General features: G+C 38.2%; 1 protein-coding gene across 1 annotated transcript in view; it reads left to right on the top strand.

The window, feature by feature from the left end:
- Positions 1–23,035, top strand: part of DNAH6 (dynein axonemal heavy chain 6) — a 304,153-nt gene that overhangs the window by 77,188 nt on the left and 203,930 nt on the right. Inside the window, exons 14-16 of the mRNA XM_057558258.1 lie at positions 3,455–3,706; positions 10,172–10,300; positions 20,986–21,099. Coding sequence (XP_057414241.1) covers positions 3,455–3,706; positions 10,172–10,300; positions 20,986–21,099 — 495 coding nt within the window. The remainder of the gene's footprint in view (positions 1–3,454; positions 3,707–10,171; positions 10,301–20,985; positions 21,100–23,035) is intronic.

The raw sequence follows: 23,035 nt of genomic DNA, 5'->3' as shown, positions 1-23,035 counted from the left end.
CAAGATCACAGAGCTTTTTGTAGTGGAGCCGGAATTTACACTTGGGTCTCTGACCGCAAAGCCAATGCTCTCAACCCCAGTTTATTGCAATTCTTATTTGTGATAGATGATAATAGAATTGTAAACTTGGTATTAGTCATAATGGAAGTCTTGATCCTACTTAACCTATATTTGCATAATAGTCAGGAACCTTCCAATTAGGAATAAAAGAAACCCAACTTTAGCTTAAACAGGAAGGCGGGACGGGGAGACAACAGCAGATACGGGGACTCAAGTAACACAAATGCCTGGGTCCACTCTCTCCCTCCCTCCCTCTCTCTCTCTGTCTCTCTCTCATACACACACACACACACACACACACACACACACACACACAGACACACACACACACTCACTCCTTTGTCTCCCTTATTTCTCGCTCTCCGGAAACTTGGTTTCCTCCTCCCATCTTTCCCCTGTGACACGCAATCTAGCATTTAGTTTCAATAGTCAGGTTTTTCAGTCACACCAGTTGGCATTTAAAGTAGAGTTAAATCATTTTCTTAAATATCTGGAAATTGAAGACATATTACCAATTTTAAAAATACAAACTGAAATGTGAAATAAGTCATTAACAACTGGATAATCTGTTGGATAATGTTATATATTGTTAACAGAATTAATAGTAAAGGCTATTTCATGTACCTATAAAAGTAAAAATTTTGTTTCTCATTTCAAGAAACAACATCTTCTCAAATGTGATGATCTCAAGATGATTGTGGTTTTCCCTCAAGTCTACTTATACATCATCCCAGGAGACTAAAGATGCTCAGCATTTATTATTATCTGCAGTCAGAATGACTCTTTGTCAAATAACCAAAACCCAGTTGAGGTTTTGTCCTACCTTAGGACAAAACGTGGACCCTATTTAAGGAGGAAAGAATATTCCATGGGACACACCCCACCCACACCCACACCAAGAATGTGACTAGGCTTAGGAACTTACCAGAGCCAGGAATAAGAAGGCTGTGGGAAACCCAGGTGGTCCTCTCTCCACCTCTCCTCTCTGCATCTCTCTGAGGATCTGCTTTGCTCCTTTACCTCTGCAAACATGTTGCTCCTACTCCTTCATCCTCAGCAGCAAACGTGGCCACCAGCACCTCCCAGGTCATATGTTGCAAGTCTAGCCAGCCACCGAGAGAGACAACCTCTCTCCTCTGATATCAATTCTAAATGTTTAATGAATGGATTCAGCCCCCACCCCTACCCTGATCCTGTTGTATAAACTATGGAAGGAAGGATCATGTAGCAGGGGGTAGACCTCTCTCTCTCTGGTTCCAGAACAGGAGAGTCAATGTGCCATGCAGAAACCCAGACCGTGTCCCGTCTCCATAAGGTTGTCTGTGCATGGCTGGGTGGTGTGTTGGGGAAGCAGCCTCTCTTAGGAAAATGCTCTGCACACACAGACAGCTTTTCTTTGGAACCTCATCCATTAGTTCCAAAAAAGTTGTAAGCACTCACTTAGCAGGATGCAAGGATGACAACAATGAGTAAACCTGCTTTCAAGGACCTCAGAGTCTAGAATGACAGCAGATAACTCTTATACAACAGATATAGGTACAAGATACTGTTGTGGGCAGAGTGGTGGTGGAGCAGAGGGAGGGTGCAGTCATTCCTATGAGTTTACAGAAGGCTTTGTGGAGGTTGGGGCATTTAAGCTTTGTCCTAAAGTCCATCTATTCAGGTAGGCATTCCAGGAAGAGGGAAATTTGCATGCACAGACCTGAGGCAACGTGGCAAGAACAGGATATGGCAGTTGGTATGCTATGTAGAAGGGGTGTTTGGTGGAGAAAGCTGATGAACCATAGCTAAAGCAGTATTTCCAAGGATGGGAGAGAAGGAATGGATTCTAGCGATATTAAGTAAGTAGAATTGAAAGGACTTAGTGGGCAACTGAATGAGGGGACAACAAAAGAAATTTGAGATAACTCTTAGATACCCTTTTACAGTGAATGGGTAGACCACCAGCCAGCATAGGTAGGGCAGGCCACATAATCACTTTCTGACCAGACATTTTTGAGAGTGAAAGAGGCACCATTAATCATCATGCCAGGACAATACCTTGGTGTAAACCAAGACACTCCCAGAGAAAACAGGGCATATGCTTACTCCATGTACCAGAAATCCAGGAAGGTGAGCAGATTTTGGTTGTCAGACTTAGTTCTATTTGTAACTTATTGAAGATGTTAGACACTTTTGGTTGAAAATAACAAAAACTCACATAGTTAGCTTGGAAAAATGGGAAGATTTATTCTAAGTTTGCAGGGATATCTTTTAGAATCCAAAGGTATGGATAGAGCCTAGTCTTTAAAAAGGGCAGGAACTAAGGACTAGAGCAGCATAGGGAAACCAAAAAGACCTCTCTTTCCATCTCGCATCTCTGCTCCTCTCTAGAACAGTGGTTCTCAGAGGGTGTTCCCCACACCAGCTGCATCAGTATCACTGGGGAACTTGCATACTCTCAGGCCCCACCCTGGACCTTCTGAATCAGAAACTCTCGGGAGGGGTTCAACAATCTGTGTTTTACCAAGCTTGCCAGGGCGATTGGGATGCAGCTAAAGGTTGAGAACCATCTCTCTAAATCCTCTCTGCAGTTTTCATTTCCTGTTAAGGACCTGCTTTGTTACCCCATGGAAGCAAATAGCCTCTGCCAACAGCTGCAGTCTAACTCTTTCCAAGTTCAAGAGAGAGATCAGACTGAGCTGGTTTCACTAGGTCCCAGTTTGACTCTCCCTGGTTCAGCTTGTGGCCAGGAGGTGGGTCAAGTTGTAGAACATGGATAGTCCCTCTATAACCTTGTGGCAGAGGGGCAGGGAGGAGGGTTCCCCCCAAACTGGGGAGTCCTTGCCAAAAATTTAGTAAAGGCACTGTCCACTGAAGGTAGGACATCAAAGCAAAGATGTTTAGTAGTCAGTAATAAAGGTTTTAAAAGCCTTTATTAAAAAGGTAGTGTGAGTCTCACCATAGATCAGGGTTCTGAATCTATAGGTACATGGTCCACACACCTCAGGGGCTGCCCTGGGACAGTCACTGCTCAACACACAGGCCTGGAATCTCAGATGTTACAGCTGGGCATCCTCAGAGCACCTGTTGTCTCTGAAAACTTTAAATATTGGCACTGTTTAATCTACTAGAGAACAAAACAGAGAGAGAAAACTAAATACTTATAACAGTAATACTAACTATGCTCAGCTCTGAGAAACTTTCCTCCTGGGCCTTATTACCTGCCTCGTAGCAATGACTGTATTTGCCACCCAGCAGGCTCCAGCCAGTTTGATCTGCATTAAACGCACCCCTCTGTGTGCTGGCTCTTCACAGCGTGATGTTTACAATGCACAGCAGCTGTATCCTATCAGATAATCTTAACGGGTATAACAGGACTCTGATTTAACCAGCAACCAATGTTTATGTTTAGATTGAAAGCCTTGAAGATGAAGGGAATGTAGTGGTTCAGATGTACAAGCTGATTGAACAATATCAGGTTCCCACACCTCCCGAAGACTTTGCTGTTTTTGTAACTATGAAGCCGTCCATTGTTGCTGTTCGGAATGCCATTGATAAATCCGTGGGTGACAGAGAAACAAGCATTAAGCAATTTTGTCTGCATTTGGGCAGAGATCTTGAGGATCTAAGCAATGAAGTGAATGAAATAAAGCTGCTAGCACAGGTAAGCTGAAGCAGGGTTTTAAAATCTGTGTAAAGGCTGACTATTACATTTTAATAAACCATTTAGAAAGCATATTTCAATTTAATCTGGTTTAACTTTTTTTTTTTTTATGGCTTAATTCTCTGAGCTGCTATTGAAAATTGAAAGTGTTTCTGAACCTCTCTTAGGTACTGAATAAATTCTAGGCCATTGCAACTAAAGCATGTATGCAATAGTGAATTCTCTTTCTCCTGGCTTCTATTTATTATTATGAAATGAGTGTTTTTATAACCTGTTAGCATATTTTATAGTTATTGTCACAATTTTAGAGTTTGCTTAACCACATATTAGAAAATTCCCCCTTAGAAAGAGGTACAGTATAAATTGATAAATGATAAAGAAGAATGTTTGATTAACTTGTGCCAATTTTCCTATACAAAAGATGCAAGAGGAATTATTTTAAGAACTTAGACTAGACATCCAGATGATATTTTTTCTTTTTTTTTAATTTTTAAATTTTAATTTATTTATTTTTTATACAGCAGGTTCTTATTAGTTATCTATTTTACACATATTAGTGTATACATGTCAATCCCAATCTCCCAATTAATCCCACCACCCCCCCACCAATTTCCCCCTTGGTGTCCATACGTTTGTTCTCTACATCTGTGTCTCTATTTCTGCCTTGCAAACCAGTTCATCTGTACCATTTTTCTAGATTCCACATAAATGTGTTAATATTCGCTATTTGTTTTTCTCTTTCTGACTTACTTCACTCTATATGACAATCTCTAGGTCCATCCACATCTCTACAAATGACCCAGTTTTGTTCCTTTTTATGGCTGAGTAATATTCCATTGTATATATGTACCACAACTTCTTTATCCATTTGTCTGTCGATGGGCATTTAGGTTGCTTCCATGACCTGGCTATTGTAAATAGTGTTACAATGAACATTAGGGTTCATGTGTCTTTTGGAATTATGGTTTTCTCTGGGCATATACCCAGTAGTGGGGTTGCTGGGTCATATGGTGATTCTATTTTTAATTTTTTAAGGAACCTCCATACTGTTCTCCATAATGGCTACATCAATTTACATTCCCACCAAGAGTGCAAGAGGGTTCCCTTTTCTCCATACGCTCTCCAGCATTCGTTGTTTGTAGATTTTCTGATGATTCCCATTCTAACCAGTGTGAGGTGATACCTCATTGTAGTTTTGATTTGCATTTCTCTAATAATTAGTGATGTTGAGCAGCTTTTCATGTGCCTCTTGACCATCTGTATGTCTTCTTTGGAGAGATGTCTATTTAGATCTTCTGCCCATTTTTTAATTGGGTTGTCTGTTTTTTTAATATTGAGCTGCGTGAGCTGTTTATATAATTTGGAGATTAATCCTTTGTCTGTTGCTTTGTTTGCAAATATTTTCTCCCATTCTGAGTGTTATCTTTTCATCTTGTTTATAGTTTCCTTTGCTGTGCAAAAGCTTTTAAGTTTAATTAGGTCCCATTTCTTTATTTTTGTTTTTATTTCAGTTACTCTAGGAGGTGGGTCAAAAAAGATCTTGCTGTGATTTATGTCAAAGAGTGTTCTTCCTATGTTTTCTTCTAAGAGTTCTATAGTGTCCAGTCTTACATTTAGGTCTCTAACCAATTTTGAGTTTATTTTTGTGTATGGTGTTAGGGAATGTTCTAATTTCATTCTTTTACATGTAGCTGTCCAGTTTTCCCAGCAACACTTATTGAAGAGATGGTCTTTTCTCCATTGTATATCCTTGCCTCCTTTGTCATAGATTAGTTGACCATAGATGCGTGGGTTTATCTCTGGGCTTTCTATCCTGTTCCATTGGTCTATATTTCTGTTTTTGCGCCAGTACCATATTGTCTTGATTACTGTAGCTTTGTAGTATAGTCTGAAGTCCTCTAGCTCCTTTTTTTGCCCTCAAGATTGCTTTGGCTATTCAGGGTCTTTTGTGTCTCCATACAAATTTTAAGATTTTTTTGTTCTGTGAAAAATGCCATTGGTAGTTTGATAGGGATTACATTGAATCTGTAGATTGCTTTGGGTAGTACAGTCATTTTCATAATATTGATTCTTCCAATCCAAGAACATGGTATATCTCTCCATCTGTTTGTGTCATCTTTGATTTCTTTCATCAGTGTCATATAGTTTTCTGAGTACAGGTCTTGACCTCCTTAGGTAGGTTTATCCTTAGGTATTTTATTCTTTTTGTTGCAATGGTGAATGGGATTGTTTCCTTAATTTCTCTTTCTGATCTTTCATTGTTAGTGTATAGGAATGCAAGAGATTTCTGTGCATTAATTTGGTATCCTGCAACTTTACTAAATTCATTGATTAGCTCTAGTAGTTTTCTGGTGGCATCTTTAGGATTATCTATGTATAGTATCATGTTATCTACAAACAGTGATAGTTTTACTTTTACTTTTCCAATTTGTATTCCTTTTTTTTCTTTTTCTTCTCTGATTGCCGTGGCTAGGAATTCCAAAACTATCTTGAATAATAATGGCAACAGTGGACACCCTTGTCTTGGTCCTGATCCTAGAGGAAATGCTTTCAGTTTTTCACCATTGAGAATGATGTTTGCTGTGGGTTTGTCGTATATGGCCTTTATTATGTTGAGGTAGGTTCCCTCTGTGCCCACTTTCTGGAGAGTTTTTATCATACATGGGTGTTGAATTTTGTCAAAAGCTTTTTCTACATCTATTGAGATGATCATATGGTTTTTATTCTTCAGTCTGTTAATATGGTGTATCACATCGATTGATTTCCATATATTGAAGAATCCTTGCATCCTGAGATAAATCCCACTTGATCATGGTGTATGATCCTTTTAATGTGTTGTTGGATTCTGTTTGCTAGTATTTTGTTGAGGATTTTTGCATCTATATTCGTCAGTGATATTGGTCTGTAATTTTTCTTTTTTTCTAGAATCTGTGTCTGGTTTTTGTATCAGGGTGATGGTGGCCTCATAGAATGAGTTTGGGAGTGTTCCTTCCTCTGCAATTTTTTGGAAGAGTTTGAGAAGGATGGGTGTTAGCTCTTCTCTAAATGTTTGATAGAATTCACCTGTGAAGCCATCTGGTCCTGGACTTTTGTTTGTTGGAAGATTTTTAATCACAGTGTCAATTTCATTACGTGTGATTGGTCTGTTCATATTTTCTATTTCTTCCTGGTTCAGTCTTGGAAGCTTATACCTTTCTAAGAATTTGTCCATTTCTTCCAGGTTGTCCATTTTATTGGCATAGAGTTCCTTGTAGTAGTCTCTTAGAATGCTTTGTATTTCTGCGGTGTCTGTTGTAACTTCTCCTTTTTCATCTCTAATATTATTGATTTGAGTCCTCTCCCTCTTTTTCTTGATGAGTCTGACTAAAGGTTTATCAATTTTGTTTATCTTCTCAATGAAGCAGCTTTTAGTTTTATTGATCTTTGCTATTGTTTTCTTTGTTTCTATTTCATTTATTTCTGCTCTGATCTTTATGATTTCTTTCCTTCTACTAATTTTGGGTTTTGTTTGTTTTTCTTTCTCTAGTTCCTTTAGGTGTAAGGTTAGACTGTTTATTTGAGATTTTTCTTGTTTCTTGAGGTAGGAATGTACTGCTACAAACTTCCCTCTTAGACCTGCTTTTGCTGCATTCCATAGGTTTTAGATTTTCACGTTTTCATTGTCATTTGTCTCTAAGTATTTTTTGATTTCCTCTTTGATTTCTTCAGTGATCTCTTGGTTATTTAGTAGTGTATCATTTAGTCTCCATGTGTTTGTGTTTTTTACGTGTTTTTCCTGTAATTGATTTCTAATCTCATAGTGTTGTGGTTGTAAAAGATGCTTGATATGATTTCAGTTTTCTTAAATTTACCAAGGCTTGATTTGTGACCCAAGATGTGATCTATCCTGGAGAATGTTCCATGAGTGCTTGAGAAAAAATTGTATTCTGTTGTTTTGGGATGGAATGTCCTATAAATATCAATTAAGTCCATTTTGTTTAATGTGTCCTTTAAAGCTTGTGTTTCCTTATTTATTTTCATTTTGGATGATTTTTCCATTGGTGAAAGTGGGGTGTTAAAGCCCCCTACTATTATTGTGTTACTATCGATTTCCCCTGTTATGGCTGTTAGCGTTTGCCTTATGTATTGAGATACTCCTATGTTGGCTGCATAAATATTTACAATTGTTATATCTTCTTCTTGGATTGATCCCTTGATCATTATGTAGTGTTCTTCCTTGTTTCTTATAATAGTCTTTATTTTAAAGTCTATTTTGTCTGATATGAGAATTGCTACCCCAGCTTTCTTTTGATTTCCATTTGCATGGAATATCTTTTTCCATCCCCTCACTTTCAGTCTGTATGTGTCCCTAGGTCTGAAGTGGATCTGTTGTAGACAGCATATATATGGGTCTTGTTTTTGTATCCATTCAGTGAGCCTGTGACTTTTGGTTGGAACATTTAATCCATTCACATTTAAGGAGATTATTGATATGTATGTTCCTATTACCATTTTTCTTAATAGAGAAGTTTCTTTACCATTTGTTGTAGATCTGGTTTGGTGATGCTGAATTCTTTTAGCTTTTGTTTGTCTCTAAAGCTTTTGATTTCTCCAGTGATTCTGAATGAGATCCTTGCCAGTTAGAGTAATCTTGGTTGTAGGTTCTTCCCTTTCACTTCTTTAAACATATCATGCCTCTCCCTTCTGGCTTGTAGAGTTTCTGCTAAGAAATCCACTGTTAACCGTATGGGAATTCCCTGTATGTTATTTGTCATTTTTCCCTTGTGTCTTTTAATAATTTTTCTCTGTTTTTAATTTTTGTCAATTTGATTACTATGTGTCTCGGCATGTTTCTCCTTGGGTTTATCCTGCCTGGGACTCTCTGCACTTCCTGGACTTGGGTGGCTATTTCCTTTCCCATGTTAGGGAAGTTTTCAACTATAATCTCCTCAAATATTTTCTCGGGTCCTTTCTCTCTCTCTTCTCCTTCTGGGACCCCTATACTGCGAATATTTGTGTTTTTAATGTTGTCCCAGAGGCCTCTTAGTCTGTCTTTATTTCTTTTCTTTTTTTTTTCTTTCTTCTATTCCGCAGCAGTGAATTCCACCATTCTGTCTTCCAGGTCACGTATCCGTTCTTCTGCCTCAGTTATTCCACTATTGATTGCTTCTAGTGTATTTTTCATTTCAGTTATTGTATTGTTCATCTCTGTTTGTTTGTTCTTTCATTCTTCTAAGTCTTTGTTAAACGTTTCTTTCATCTTCTCTATCTTTCCCTCCATTCTTTTTCTGAGGTCCTAGATCATTTTCACTATCATTATTCTGAATTCTTTTTCTGGAAGGTTGCCTATCTCCACTTCATTTAGTTGTTTTTCTGGGGTTTTATCTTGTTCCTTCATCTGGTACATATCCTCTGCCTTTTCATTTTGTCTGTCTTTCTGTGAATGTGGTTTTCGTTCCATAGGCTGCAGAATTGTAGTTCTTCTTGCTTCTGCTGTCTGCCCTCTGGTGGATGAGGCTATCTCTGTTTTTACTTTTGTATTGAAGTATTTTTGTATTTTTGCACAGAGAAAGCTGTACATAACTGTAATAAGTGTACAACTCAGTGAGTTATCAGAAAGTGAACACATCCATGTGTCCACTGCTGAGGCCAAGAACTATTGCTATTGCTATCCTTAGTGTCTCCCCAGTCACTAACCCTTCCTTCCTCTCCAAAGGCAGCCACTACCCTGAATTCTAAAGCCATAAATTGGTTTTGCCTATTTATGAACTTCAATTAAATAGAATCATACCTTTATTGTAAATTGTAATCATTCCCTTTTTTTTTTTTTTGGCTGCATTGGGTCTTCATTGCTGCGTGCAGGCTTTCTCTAGTTTCAGCGAGCAGGGACTACTCTTCACTGTGGTGTGCAGTCTTCTCATTGTGGTGGCTTCTCTTGTTGAGGAGCATGGGTCCTAGGCACACAGGCTCAGTAGTTGTGGCCCATGGGCTTAGTTGCTCCGTGGCATGCGGGATCTTCCTGGACCAGGGATCGAACCTGTGTCCCCTGCATTGGCAGGCAGATTCTTAACCACTGAGCCACTAGGAAAGCCCCATAAATTGTAATCATTCCTTTATTGTAAAATGATAATTTTCCTTATATCATATTTTCTTCTTTCTTTTCCATATTGTATTCACCTCTCCTTACCTGAAGTCACGTTAGCTGAAACAAATGTAATAAATGAAAACAGATGAGGGAAAATGTATTAGGTAGTCTTTAAAAGCAATATTATCCCCAAGCTACTTCTTTATACATTTCTGTAATTTTTACAATGTATATGCATTGCTTTAAGTTAAAAAAGCAATCATTTTAATATATTTTCTAAAAATTAGATTGAAAAGAGAATTAGAAGACATATTTTTTGAAAACGTTTATTAATTCATTTAATTTGATGGTATACATCAAAAAATAGGAACGAGTAATCAAAACCTATCTTAATTTTACAGGATCCACAGATTTTGGATATTAATGCCGACCAAGACAAAGTACATGTCATGTTGAATGATCTGCAGTCAGTTCTAGATGATCTTCAAAAACGTGCATTTCAATATAAATTGTATCAGAAGAATTTTAAGGTAATGACAGCTCTACACATCTGTTTCTAAAATATGTGCATAGAAATGGCATTGATGCATACGTATTTTCAATAATGTGACTGTAAATATTCAATGTTTGGACACCTATGTGCTAGTCGCTGTGCTGGAACAATCTGAAATACAAAATATGACGTGTTCTCTGCCTTTGAAGTGTTTAAAGATTAGTACACATGTGAGATAAAATATCTTTCTCATTAAAAAGTAATTATGAATTATAGACAAACCCTCAGACCAGGGACTGTAGTTTCTATGTTAAAATGGATGTGAATTTTTAAATGTGGTCAATTAAAACCCCTCTATTCTTTCTTAAATAATATTCAAGTTTCTTTTACATTCATGTGTGTATTATGATTCCATCAATATTGCCTAATTTGCCCTGGTTTGATGTGCCAGTTTGATGAAAGAAGAGAATTTGGCTAAGCCAGGGCAAAGATGGATCCAAAAAGGGTAGGTATAAAAAGCTAAAAGATATGCCTCAAAAAAATGAAGAGAAATGAATGAGAGATATAAGTGCTCTGAACAGCTATTAGAGAGACCAAAAAGAAAAGAAAATAGAAAAGATTCCTAGGATCAAAACCAGAGGGCCACCAGCAATGAGGGAAGGGTTAATCAGTTCCCCAAAAGTTTCAGAGGAGTGCATGGACCTCACATGGGGATGCACCTATCTCTTCCATAGCCCCAAATGGATGGCCAGAAAGTGGTCTGAGGGCTCTGAGTGTCCACTCCAGATCCCAGGGCTTGGTGGAGCAACCTGCAAAATAATGACCTGGCACTAGACAATGCAACTGGTACAATACTTGAGGCAGGAGGTTTGTGCATGAGAGAATTAGGGTTCAAAGTTTTTCCCATATTATTTAACTGACCTGTAAGACAGGAAAGTATGCAGTAGGAAGGGAGCTGTGGCGGAAATATTGCTTGATAAAAGGCTATAACTAGGACTTCCCTGGTGGCGCAGTGGTTAAGAATCCGCCTGCCAATGCAGGGGACACGGGTTCGAGCCCTGGTCTGGGAAGATCCCACATTCCGTGGAGCAACTGGGCCCGTGAACCACAACTACTGAGCCTACGTGTCTGGAGCCTGTGCTCTGCAACAAGAGAGGCCGCGATAGTGAGAGGCCTGCGCACCACAATGAAGAGTGGCCCCCGCTTGCCGCAACTAGAGAAAGCCCTCGCACAGAAACAAAGACCCAACACAGCCAAAATAAATAAATTAATTAATTTTTTTTTAAAAAGGCTATAACTAACAGGTGGGCACTCTTGGGTCAGAAAGAATAGCATTGCTTGAGCCAGAGCCTTAAATAGAACTGTCTCCCTCCTTCCACGTTCCATATCTATACTTTACGATCCTTTAGGATCACCTCATATCAACCTTCCTCTGCAGCTCTCAGTCATTAGCAGGATAGGAGTGAAGGCCTAACTGGCCTAGGAAATCATCTCTAATTCTTAATGAAGTCAAGGCTAGATCCCTAATGTCCGGTAATGCTAGCCTTGTAAAATGAGTTTGGAAGTGTTCCCACCTCTTCAATTTTTTTGGAAAAGTTTGCGAAATATTGGCGTTAATTCTTTTTTCTCCCCCCAATGTTTGGTAAAATTTACCAGTGAAGTCATCTGGTCCTGGGCTTTTCTGTGCTGGGAGGTTTTTGATTATTCATTCAATCTCCTTACTCCTTATTGGTCTGTTCAGATTTTCTATTTCTTCCTGATTCAGTCTTGGTGGGCAATATGTTTCTAGCAATTTATGCATTTCTTCAAAGGTATACAATTTATTGGCATATACTTATTCAGAGGAGTCTCTTATGATCATATGTATTTCTGAGATGTAAGTTTTTTTTTAGCATCTTTATTGGATTATAATTACTTTACAGTGGTATGTTAGTTTCTGCTGTAAAACAAAGTGAATCAGCTATACATATATCCCCATATCCCCTCCCTCTTGCCTCTCCCTCCCACGCTCCCTATTCCACCCCTCTAGGTAGACAAAAAGTACCGAGCTGATCTCCCTGTGCTATGTGGCTGCTTCCCACTAGCTATTTCTTTTACATTTGTTAGTGTATATATGTCCATGCCACTCTCTCACTTCATCCCAGCTTACTCTTACCCCTCCCCGTGTCCACAAGTCCATTCTCTATGTCTGTGTCTTTATTCCTGTCTGCCCCTAGGTTCTTCAAACCCCCCCCCCTTTTTTTTTTAAGATTCCATATATATGTGTTAGCATACGGTATTTGTTTTTCTCTTTCTGACTTACTTCACTCTGTATGACAGACTCTAGGTCCATCCACCTCACTACAAATAACTCAATGTCATTTCTTTTTATGCCTGAGTAATATTCCATTATATATATATGTCACAACTTCTTTATCCATTCATCTGTCGAAGGACACTTAGGTTACTTCCATGTCATGGCTATTGTAAATAGAGCTGCAATGAGCATTGTGGTACATGACTCTTTTTGAATTATGGTTTTCTCAGGGTATATGCCCAGTAGTGGCATTGCTGGGTCGTACAGCAGTTCTACTCTTAGATTTTAAGGAACCTCCATACTGTTCTCCATAGTGGCTGTATCAATTTACATTCCCACCAACAGTGCAAGAGGGTTCCCTTTTCTCCACACCTTCTCCAGCATTTATTTGTAGATTTTTGATGATGGCCATTCTGACTGGTGTGAGGTGATACCACACTGTAGTTTTGATTTGCATTTCTCTAATGATTACTGATGTTGAGCATCCTTTCATGTGTTTGTTGGCAATCTGTATATCTTCTTTGGAGAAATGTCTATTTAGGTCTTCTGCCCATTTTTGGATTGGGTTGTTCGTTTTTTGATATTGAGCTGCATGAATTGCTTGTATATTTTGGAGATTAATCCTTTGTCAGTTGCTTCATTTGCAAATATTTTCACCCATTCTGAGGGTTGTCTGTTGTCTTGTTTATGGTTTCCTTTGCTGTGCAAAAGCTTTTAAGTTTCCTTAGGTCCCATTTGTTTATTTTTGTTTTTATTTCCATTTCTCTAGGAGGTGGGTCAAAAAGGATCTTGCTGTGATTTATGTCATAAAGTGGTCTACCTATGTTTTCCTCTAAGAGTTTTATAGTGTCTGGCCTTACATTTAAGTCTTTCATCCATTTTGAGTTTATTTTTGTGTATGGTGTTAGGGAGTGTTCACATTTCATACTTTTACATGTAGCTGTCCAATTTTCCCAGCACCACTTATTGAAGAGGCTGTCTTTTCTCCATTGTATATCCTTGCCTCCTTTATCAAAGATAAGGTGACTATATGTGCGTGGGTTTATCTCTGGGCTTTCTATCCTGTTCCATTGATCTATATTTCTGTTTTTGTGCCAGTACCACACTGTCTTGATTACTGTAGCTTTGTAGTATAGTCTGAAGTCTGGGAGGCTGCTCCCTCCAGCTCCGTTTTTCTTTCTCAGGATTGCTTTGGCTGTTTGGGATCATTTTTGTTTCCATACATATTGTGAAATTTTTGGTTCTAGTTCTGTGAAAAATGCCATTAGTAGTTTGATGGGGATTCCATTTAATCTGTTCGTTGCTTTGGGTAGTACAGTCATTTTCACAATGTTGATTCTTCCAATCCAAGAACATGGTATATCTCTCCATCTGTTTGTATCATCTTGAATTTCTTTCATCAGTGTCTTATAGTTTTCTGCATACAGGTCTTTTGTCTCCTTAGGTAGGTTTATTCCTAGGTATTTTATTCTTTTTGTTGCAATGGTAAATGGGAATGTTTCCTTCATTTCTCTTTCAGATTTTTCATCATTGGTGTATAGGATTGCAAGAGATTTCTGTGCATTAGTTTTGTATCCTGCTACTTTACCAAATTCATTTATTAGCTCTAGTAGTTTTCTGGTAGCATCTTTAGGATTCTCTATGTATAGTATCATGTCATCTGCAAACAGTGACAGCTTTACTTCTTCTTTTCCAATTTGGATTCCTTTTATTTCTTTTTCTTCTCTGATTGCTGTGGCTAAAACTTCCAAAACGATGTTGAATAATAGTGGTGAGAGTGGACAACCTTGTCTTTTTGCTGATCTTAGTGGAAATGGTTTCAGTTTTTCACCATTGAGAACGATGTTGGCTGTGGGTTTGTCATATCTGGCCTTTATTATGTTGAGGTAAGTTACCTATGCCTACTTTCTGGAGGGTTTTTATCATAAATGGATGTTCAATTTTGTTGAAATCTTTTTCTGCATCTATTGAGATGATCATATGGTTTTTATTCTTCAATTTGTTAATATGGTTTATCACATTTTTGATTTGCATATATTGATGAATCCTTTCATTCCTGGGATAAACCCTACTTGATCGTGGTGTATGATCCTTTTAATGTGCTGTTAGATTCTGTTTGCTAGTATTTTGTTGAGGAATTTTGCATTAATGTTCATCAGTGATATTGGCCTGTAATTTTCTTTTTTTGTGACATTTTGTCTGCTTTTGGTATCAGGGTGATGGTGGCATCATCGAATGAGTTTGGGAGTGTTCCTCCCTCTGCTATAATTTGGAAGAGTTTGAGAAAGACAGGTGTTAGCTCTTCTCTAAATGTTTGATAGAATTTGCCTGTGAAGCCATCTGGTCCTGGGCTTTTGTTTGTTGGAAGATTTTTTAATCAGTTTCAATTTCAGTGCTTGTGATTGGTCTGTTTATATTTTCTATTTCTTCCTGGTTCAGTCTCAGAAGGTTGTGCTTTTCTAAGAATTTGTCCATTTCTTCCAGGTTGTCCATTTTATGGCATATAGTTGCTTGTAGTAATCTCTCATGATCCTTTGTATTTCTGCAGTGTCATTTGTTGCTTCTCCTTTGTCATTTCTAATTCTATTGATTTGAGTCTTCTCCCTTTTTTTCTTGATGAGTCTGGCTAATGGTTTATCAATTTTGTTTATCTTTTCAAAGAAACAGCTTTTAGATTTATTGATCTTTGCTATCATTTCCTTCATTTCTTTTTCATTTATTTCTGATCTGATCTTTATGATTTCTTTCCTTCTGCTAACTTTGGCTTTCGTTTGCTCTTCTTTCTCTAGTTCCTTTAGGTATAAGGTTAGGTTGTTTATTTGAGGTTTTTCTTGTTTCTTGAGGTAGGATTGTATTGCTATAAACTTCCCTCTTAGAACTGCTTTCACTGCATACCATAGGTTTTGGGTCATCATGTTTTCATTGTCATTTGTTTCTAGGTATTTTTTGATTGCCTCTTTGGTTTCTTCAGTGATCTCTTGGGTATTTAGTCGTGTATTGTTTACCCTCCATGGGTTTGTATTTTTTACAGATTTTTTCCTGTAATTGATATCTAGTCTCATAGTTTTGTGGTCAGAAAAGATCCTTGATATGATTTCAATTTTCTTAAATTTTCCAAGGCTTGATTTGTGACCCAAGGTATGATCTATCCTGGAGAATGTTCCATGAGCACTTGAGAAGAAAGTGTATTGTTTTGTTTTTGGATGGAATGTCCTATAAATATCAATTAAGTCCATATTTTTTTTTCAATTAATTTATTTATTTATTTATTTATTTTTGGCTGTGTTGGGTCTTTATTTCTGTGCGAGGGCTTTCTCTAGTTGTGGCAAGTGGCGGCCACTCTTCATCGCGGTGCACGAGCCTTTCACTATCACAGCCTCTCTTTTTGCGGAGCACAGGCTCCAGACACGCAGGCTCAGTAGTTGTGGCTCATGGACCTAGTTGCTCCACAGCATGTGGGATCTTCCCAGACCAGGGCTCGAACCCATGTCCCCTGCATTAGCAGGCAGATTCTCAACCACTGCGCCACCAGGGAAGCCCCAAGTCCATCTTTTTAAATGTGTCCTTTAAAGCTTGTGTTTATTTATTTTCATTTTGGATTATCTGTCCATTGGTAAAAGTGGGGTGTTAAAGTCCACTACCGTCATTGTGTTACTGTCGATTTCCCCTTTTATGGCTGTTAGCGTTTGCCTTGTGTATTGAGTTGCTCCTATGTTGGCTGCATAAATATTTACAATTGTTATATCTTCTTCTTGGCTTGATCCCTTGATCATTATGTAGTGTCCTTCTTTGTCTCTTGTAATAGTCTTTATTTTAAAGTCTATTTTCTCTGATATGAGAATTGCTACTCCAGCTTTATTTACATTTCCATTTGCATGGAATGTCTTCTTCCTTCCCCTGACTTTCAGTTGGTATGTGTCCCTAGGTCTGACGTGGGTCTCTTGTAGACAGCATATATACAGGTCTTGTTTTTTTATCCATTCAGCCAGTCTATGTCTTTTGGTTGGAGCATTTAATCCATTTACATTTAAGGTATTTATCTATATGTATGTTCCTATTACCATTTTCTTAATTGTTTTGGCTTTGTTATTGTAGGTCTTTTCCTTCTCTTGTGTTTCTTGACCAGAGAAGTTCCTTTAGCATTTGTTGTAAAGCTGGTTTGGTAGTGCTGAATTCTCTTAGCTTTTGCTTGTCTGTAAAGGTCTTAATTTCTCCATTGAATCTGAATGAGATCCTTGCTGGGTAGAGTAATCTTGGTTGTAGGTTTTTCCCTTTCATCATTTTAAATATGTCCTGCCACTCCCTTTTGACTTGCAGAGTTTCTGCTGAAAGATCAGCTGTTAACCTTATGGGGATTCCCTTGTATGTTATTTGTTGCTTTTCCCTTGCTGCTTTTAATATTTTTCTTTGTATTTAATTTTTGATAGTTTGATTAATATGTGCCTTGGCGTGTTTCTCCTTGGATTTATCCTTTATGGGACTCTCTGCACTTCCTGGACTTGACTGACTATTTTCTTTCCCATATTAAGGAAGTTTCAACTCTAATCTCTTCAAATGTTTTCTCAGTCCCTTTTTTTTTTCTCTTCTTCTTCTGGGACCCTTATAATTCGCATGTTGATGCATTTAATGTTGTCCCAGAGGTCTCTGAGACTGTTCTCAATTCTTTTCATTCTTTTTTCTTTATTCTGCTCTACAGTAGTTATTTCCACTATTTTATCTTCCAGGTCACTTATCCATTCTTCTGCCTCAGTTATTCTGCTATTGATTCCTTCTAGAGAATTTTTAATTTCATTTATTGTGTTGTTCATCAGTCTCTGTTTGCTCTTTAGTTTTTCTAAGTCCTTGTTAAACCTTTCTTTTATTTTCTCCATTCTATTTCCAAGACTTTGGATCATCTTTACTATTTTTACTCTGAATTCTTTTTCGGGTAGACTGCCTATTTCCTCTTCATTTATTTGGTCTGGTGGGGTTTTATCTTGCTCCTTCAACTGCTGTGTATTTCTCTCTCTTCTCATTTTGCTTAACTTACTGCATTTGGGGTCTCCTTTTCACAGGCTGCTGGTTCATAGTTCCCATTGTTTTTGGTGTCTGCCCCCAGTGGGTAAGGTTGGTTCAGTTGGCTGTGTAGGCTTCCTGGTAGAGGGGATTGGTGCCTGTGTTCTGGTGGATGAGGCTGGATCTTGTCTTTCTGGTGAGCAGGACCATGTCCTGTTGTGTGTTTTGGGGTGTCTGTGAACTTACTATGATTTTAGGCAGCCTCTCTGCTAATGGGTGGTGTTGTGTTCCTGTCTTGCTAGTTGTTTGGCATTGGGTGTCCAACACTGGAGCTTGCTGGTCATCGAGTGGAGCTGGTTCTTAGCGTTGAGACAGAGATCTCTGGGAGTGCTTTTGCTGATTGATATTAAATGGGGCCGGGAGGTCTCTGGGGGTCCAGTGTTCTGACTCGGCTCTCCCACCACAGAGCCTCATGCCTGACACCCAGCCAGAGGACCAAGACACTGTCAGCCACCTGGCTCAGAAGAAAATGGAGAAAAGAAAGAAAGAAAGCAAGAAAAAGAAAATAAAATAATGTTATTAAAATAAAAAAATTTTTTCAATTATTAAAATTTTTAAAATTAAATAAAGAAGAGAGCAACCAAAGCAATAAACAAATCCACCTATGAAAAGAAGCACTAAAACCTATACTAAAGGAAAAAAAATGTCAAACAGACAGAACCCTAGGACAAATGGTAAAAGCAAACCTATACAGACTAAATCTCCAAAGCATACAGATACACACTCACAAAAAGAGAAATTGGAAAAAATATATATGTATGAAAAACAAAGGAAGAGAGCAACCAAATCAATAAACAAATCTAATGATAGTAAGCTCTATATACTAAACTAAGATAAACATAAAACCAGAAATAAAGTAGATGCAGAAAGCAAACCCCAAGTCTACATTTGCTCTCAAAGTCCACTGCCTCAAATATGGGATGATTTGTTATTTATTCAGGTATTCCACAAATGCAGCATACATCAAGTTGATTGTGGAGATTTAATCCACTGCTCCTGAGGCTGCATGGAGAAATTTCCCTTTCTCTTCTTTGTTCCCACAGCTCCTGGGGTTCAGTTTTGGATTTGGCCCCACCTCTGCATGTAGGTCACCCTCTGGCATCTGTTCTTTGCCCAGACAGGAGGAGGTTAAAGGAGCGGCTGATTAGGGGGCTCTGGCTCACTCAGGCCTGCGGGAGGGAGGGGTACAGAATGCAGGGCAAGCCTGTGGTGGCAGAGGCCTGCCTGATGTTGCACCAGCCTGAGGCATGACGTGTGTTCTCCCGGGGAAGTTGTCCCTTGATCACCAGACCCTGGCAGTGGCGGGTTGCACAGGCTCCCAGGAGGGGAGGTGTGGATAGTGACCTGTTCTTGTACACAGGCTTCTTGGTGGCTGCAGCAGCAGCCCTAGTGTTTCATGCCCATCTCTGGGGTCTGCATTGATAGCCGCAGCTCTTGCCCATCTCTGGAGCTCATTTAGGCAGTGCTTTGAATCCCCTCTCCTCGTGCACCCCAAAACAATGGTCTCTTGCATCTTAGGTAGTCCCAGACTTTTTCCCAGACTCCCTCCTGGCTAGCTGTGGCACACTAGCCCCCTTCAGCCTGTGTTCACACAGCCAACCCCCGTCCTCTCCCTGGGATCTGATCCTGAAAGCCCAAGCCTCAGCTCCCAGCCCCCACCCACCCCAGCGCATGAGCAGACAAACCTCTCAGGCTGGTGAGTGCTGGTCAGCACTGATCCTCTGTGCAGAAATCTCTCCACTTTGGCCTCTGCACCCCTGTTGCTGTGCTCTCCTCTGTGGCTCCAAAGCTTCCTCCCATCCCATGCCCCGTCTCCACCAGTGAAGGGGTTTCCTAGTGTGTGGAAACTTTTCCTCCTTCACAGCTCCCTCCCAGAGGTGCAGGTCCCGTCCCAATTCTTTTGTCTCTGTTTTGTCTTTTTTCTTTTGCCCTACCCGGGTACGTGAGGAGTTTCTCACCTTTTGGGAAGTCCGATGTCTTCTGCCAATGTTCAGTAGGTGTTTTGTATGAGTTGTTCCACATGTAGATGTATTTTTGATGTATTTGTGGGGAGGAAGGTGATCTGCACGTCTTACTCCTCTGCCATCTTGAAGGTCCCCCTGAGGTGTAAATTTTAATGTCTCCTCTTTCATTTCTGATTTTATTTCCTTGAATCATCTCTATTTTTTTCTTAGTCTAGCTAAAGGTTTGTTTATCTTTCCAGAAAAAAAAGCTCTTAGTTTCATTGATCTTTTCTATTGCTTTTCTGTTCTCTATTTTTTTTTCCACTCTGATCCTTGTTATTTCCTTTCTTCTGCTAACTCTGGGCTTAGCTTGTTCTCCTTTTCTAGCTCTTTGTTGTGTAAAGTCAAGTTGTTTATTTGAGATCTTTCTATTTTCTTAATATATCCATTTATTACTATAAACTTCCCTCTCAGAACTACTTTTGCAGCATCTCATAGGTTTTGGTGTGCTGTGTTTCCATTTTCATTTGTTTCAAGATATTTATTTTTATTTCCCTTTGATTTCCTCTATAACCCATTGGTTGTTCAGGAGTGTGGTGTTTAGTTTCCAAATATTTGTAAAATTTCCAGCTTTCCTCTTGTTGTTGATTTCTATTTTCATACCATTGTGGCTGGAAAAGATAATATGATTTCAGACTTCTTAAACTTGTTAAGATTTGTTTTGTGGCCTATCATATGATCTATCCTGGGGAATGTTCTGCATGCACTTGAAAAGAATGTGTATTTTGCTGCTGTTGTATGGAATGTTTAAAGCCCCAGCTTATTGCAAAGCTCACAGTTTCTATGCAACCAACTTCCTGGAGATTTTCCCACCTCCAAGGCATGAAAATAGCTTCTTCAGATTTTCTTGTAACCTTTCTCTGTCTAGGGTTCATATACAGTCCACTGGGTTAGAAATAGGTGAGAAACTAGGCTGTTTGCTCCATCTCTAATCTCCCCATTCCCTCCACCAACTACCACACAAACATTCTCTCCCTCTTCTATCATCTAAGATATAAGCCCTAAAGGATATCATTGCCTCTAAAGACTCATCTGTTTACCCAATAGACCAGACAGGTATATACATGTATGATCCAACTTGAGAAAGAATGCCCTTAGCATTCTTGTAATATTTGTGTCTTTGGAAAATTTCTAAGTTCTAAGGAAATATAAAGAATTATATTTTGTCACTCAAATAGAAATCTGAATATACATGGGGTTTTGTGATTTGTTTTTTCATTGTTTCTGTCTCTCCTTTTCGTTTCCCATTTAGGTCCCACCCATATTCTGCTAAGGTGTCACTGTATCAAAAATTACTGAAAGGAAGATAACATAAGATCTCTATATCAGAAAATTAACTAGTACATTTTGCTTATTATATTTTAAAAGGTAGAAGTGCCCAAGTTTGAAGCTTTGGAAGAAGTTAGTGCTGAATTGAAGCTCAAACAATTGCTCTGGGATTCTTTATCTGAATGGGATCAACTCCAACAAGAATGGTTAAAGGTAAAAAATTTAAAAAAAAAACCCTCTCAATTCTTAAATCATTTTTGTATTATTTAACCTTAGAATACTAATAGTATGAATTATAGTTTTTTAAAAAAATAAGCTGGTATATTCTTAATTTCAGTAAAACATGCAATGTTATTTTATGGGAATTATTATCAGCTTTCTGGTGAAATGCACAAAGGTCTTTCTGCCACACAAGTCTTTAAGTACCACAGAGAAGACTACATTATTGTAAGGCAGGTTTCTCAGGTCCTCCAAATAAGATAGCTAAATGAAGGAAGCATCAAAGCACCTCACTGCATGGCATTTAACTTCTTTGTGGTTTCTGAACACAATGTTGTCCCGACACACTACAGCCAAGTGTTATTAAGGATTGTAGGATTTTATTCGTGATCTACACACATTAGATTTCTGTTAGCCTAGGTTCTGTTCTTACTGTCCTTTTTTTTTTTTTTTTTTTTTTAAAGAAAGCCATTTTTTCCCTGTGATAGAATAGAATCCCAGTAATGAGATCCAGGATCTTCCCTTGAGAGCTCAATAGTAAATTCTAGTAATAGTAAATTAGGGGGCCAGGTATCATAGGGCTTGGTTTTTAGGGTCTACCCTTGTGTTCAAACCTTAACAAATGTCAACCCTCTAGGAGGCAGAATAGATGACCATCTGTTCTTTCAAGTGTGATATGGACATGTTAGAAATACCATCAACTTCACAAATATTGTTTTACACTTGCTTGTTCAGCTTCTCTATGCTGGTGCCTATAATTAGAAGTCATATATCTGGGCACAGTGACACAAGAATGTTTCCCAGATAATGTTCTAGGTACAGTAGATACCAGTGGAGAATAAAAAGGACAAAGTCCAAACCCTCACAGAATTTACCTTTTGGTGGAGAAAGTGGAAAACAAGCAAACATGTATATACTATTATATCAGAGAATTTTAAGTGCTTTTGTATAACTCATTTATCACTTATCTCAGAAGTAGAAAATGCTCCTGAATAGTAAAGAAGAAGCTTAGAGAGTTTTCTGATTACCACCATAGATTAGAGCAGTTGCTTCTAAAGTGGGACAAATTTACCATAGGAAGTATACAAAAAGACCCATTAGGGAGCAAAAAGAAAATGTTGAATCCAGAAAAAAAAATGAATGTTTATAAATTTTCTTTTTTTAAAATTGAGGCATATTTGACATGTTAGTTTCAGGTGTAAAATATAATGATCCAATATTCCTGTATATTGCACAGTGATCACCACAATAAGTTTAGTTAACATTTGTTGCCACACATAGTTACAAAAATTTTTTTCTTATGAGAACATTCAAGATCTATTCTCTTAGCAGCTTTCAAATATGCAATACAGTATTATTAACTATAGTCACCATGCTGTACATTACATTCCCATGATTTATTTATTTTATAACTGGAAGTTTGTACCTTTTGACCTCCTTCACTTATTTCACGCACCCACCCCCCTCCTCTGGAAACTACCAATTTGTTCTGTTTTAGTTGTTTTGTTTTGTTTTGTTTTAGGTTCTACATATGAGTTATTTTGTTGTTTTGTTTGCTTTTGCATTCCACATACAAGTGAGGTCATATGGTATTTGTCTTTCTTTGTCTGACTTATATCACTTTACATAAAGCCCTCATCATCCATCCATGTTGTCGAAAATGGCAAGGTTTCATTCTTTTTATGGCTGAATAATAGTCTATTGTATACATATACTACATTTTCTTCATCCATTCATCCATTGATGGACACTTAGGTTGTTTCCATTTCTTGGCTATTGTAAATAATGCTGCTATGAACTTGGGTGTCTGTATATCTTTTTGAATCAGTGTTTTTGTTTTCTTAGGATAAATAATCAGAAATGGAATTGCTGAATCATATGGTAGTTCTATTTTTAATTTTTTGAGGAATCTTAATACTGTTTTCCATAT

This window comes from Balaenoptera acutorostrata, chromosome 12 (assembly GCF_949987535.1).
Source record: "Balaenoptera acutorostrata chromosome 12, mBalAcu1.1, whole genome shotgun sequence".
Classification (NCBI taxonomy): domain Eukaryota; kingdom Metazoa; phylum Chordata; class Mammalia; order Artiodactyla; family Balaenopteridae; genus Balaenoptera; species Balaenoptera acutorostrata.
The sequence above is the reverse complement of the archived record's forward strand: the minus strand, read 5'-3'. Positions and strand labels throughout refer to the sequence as shown.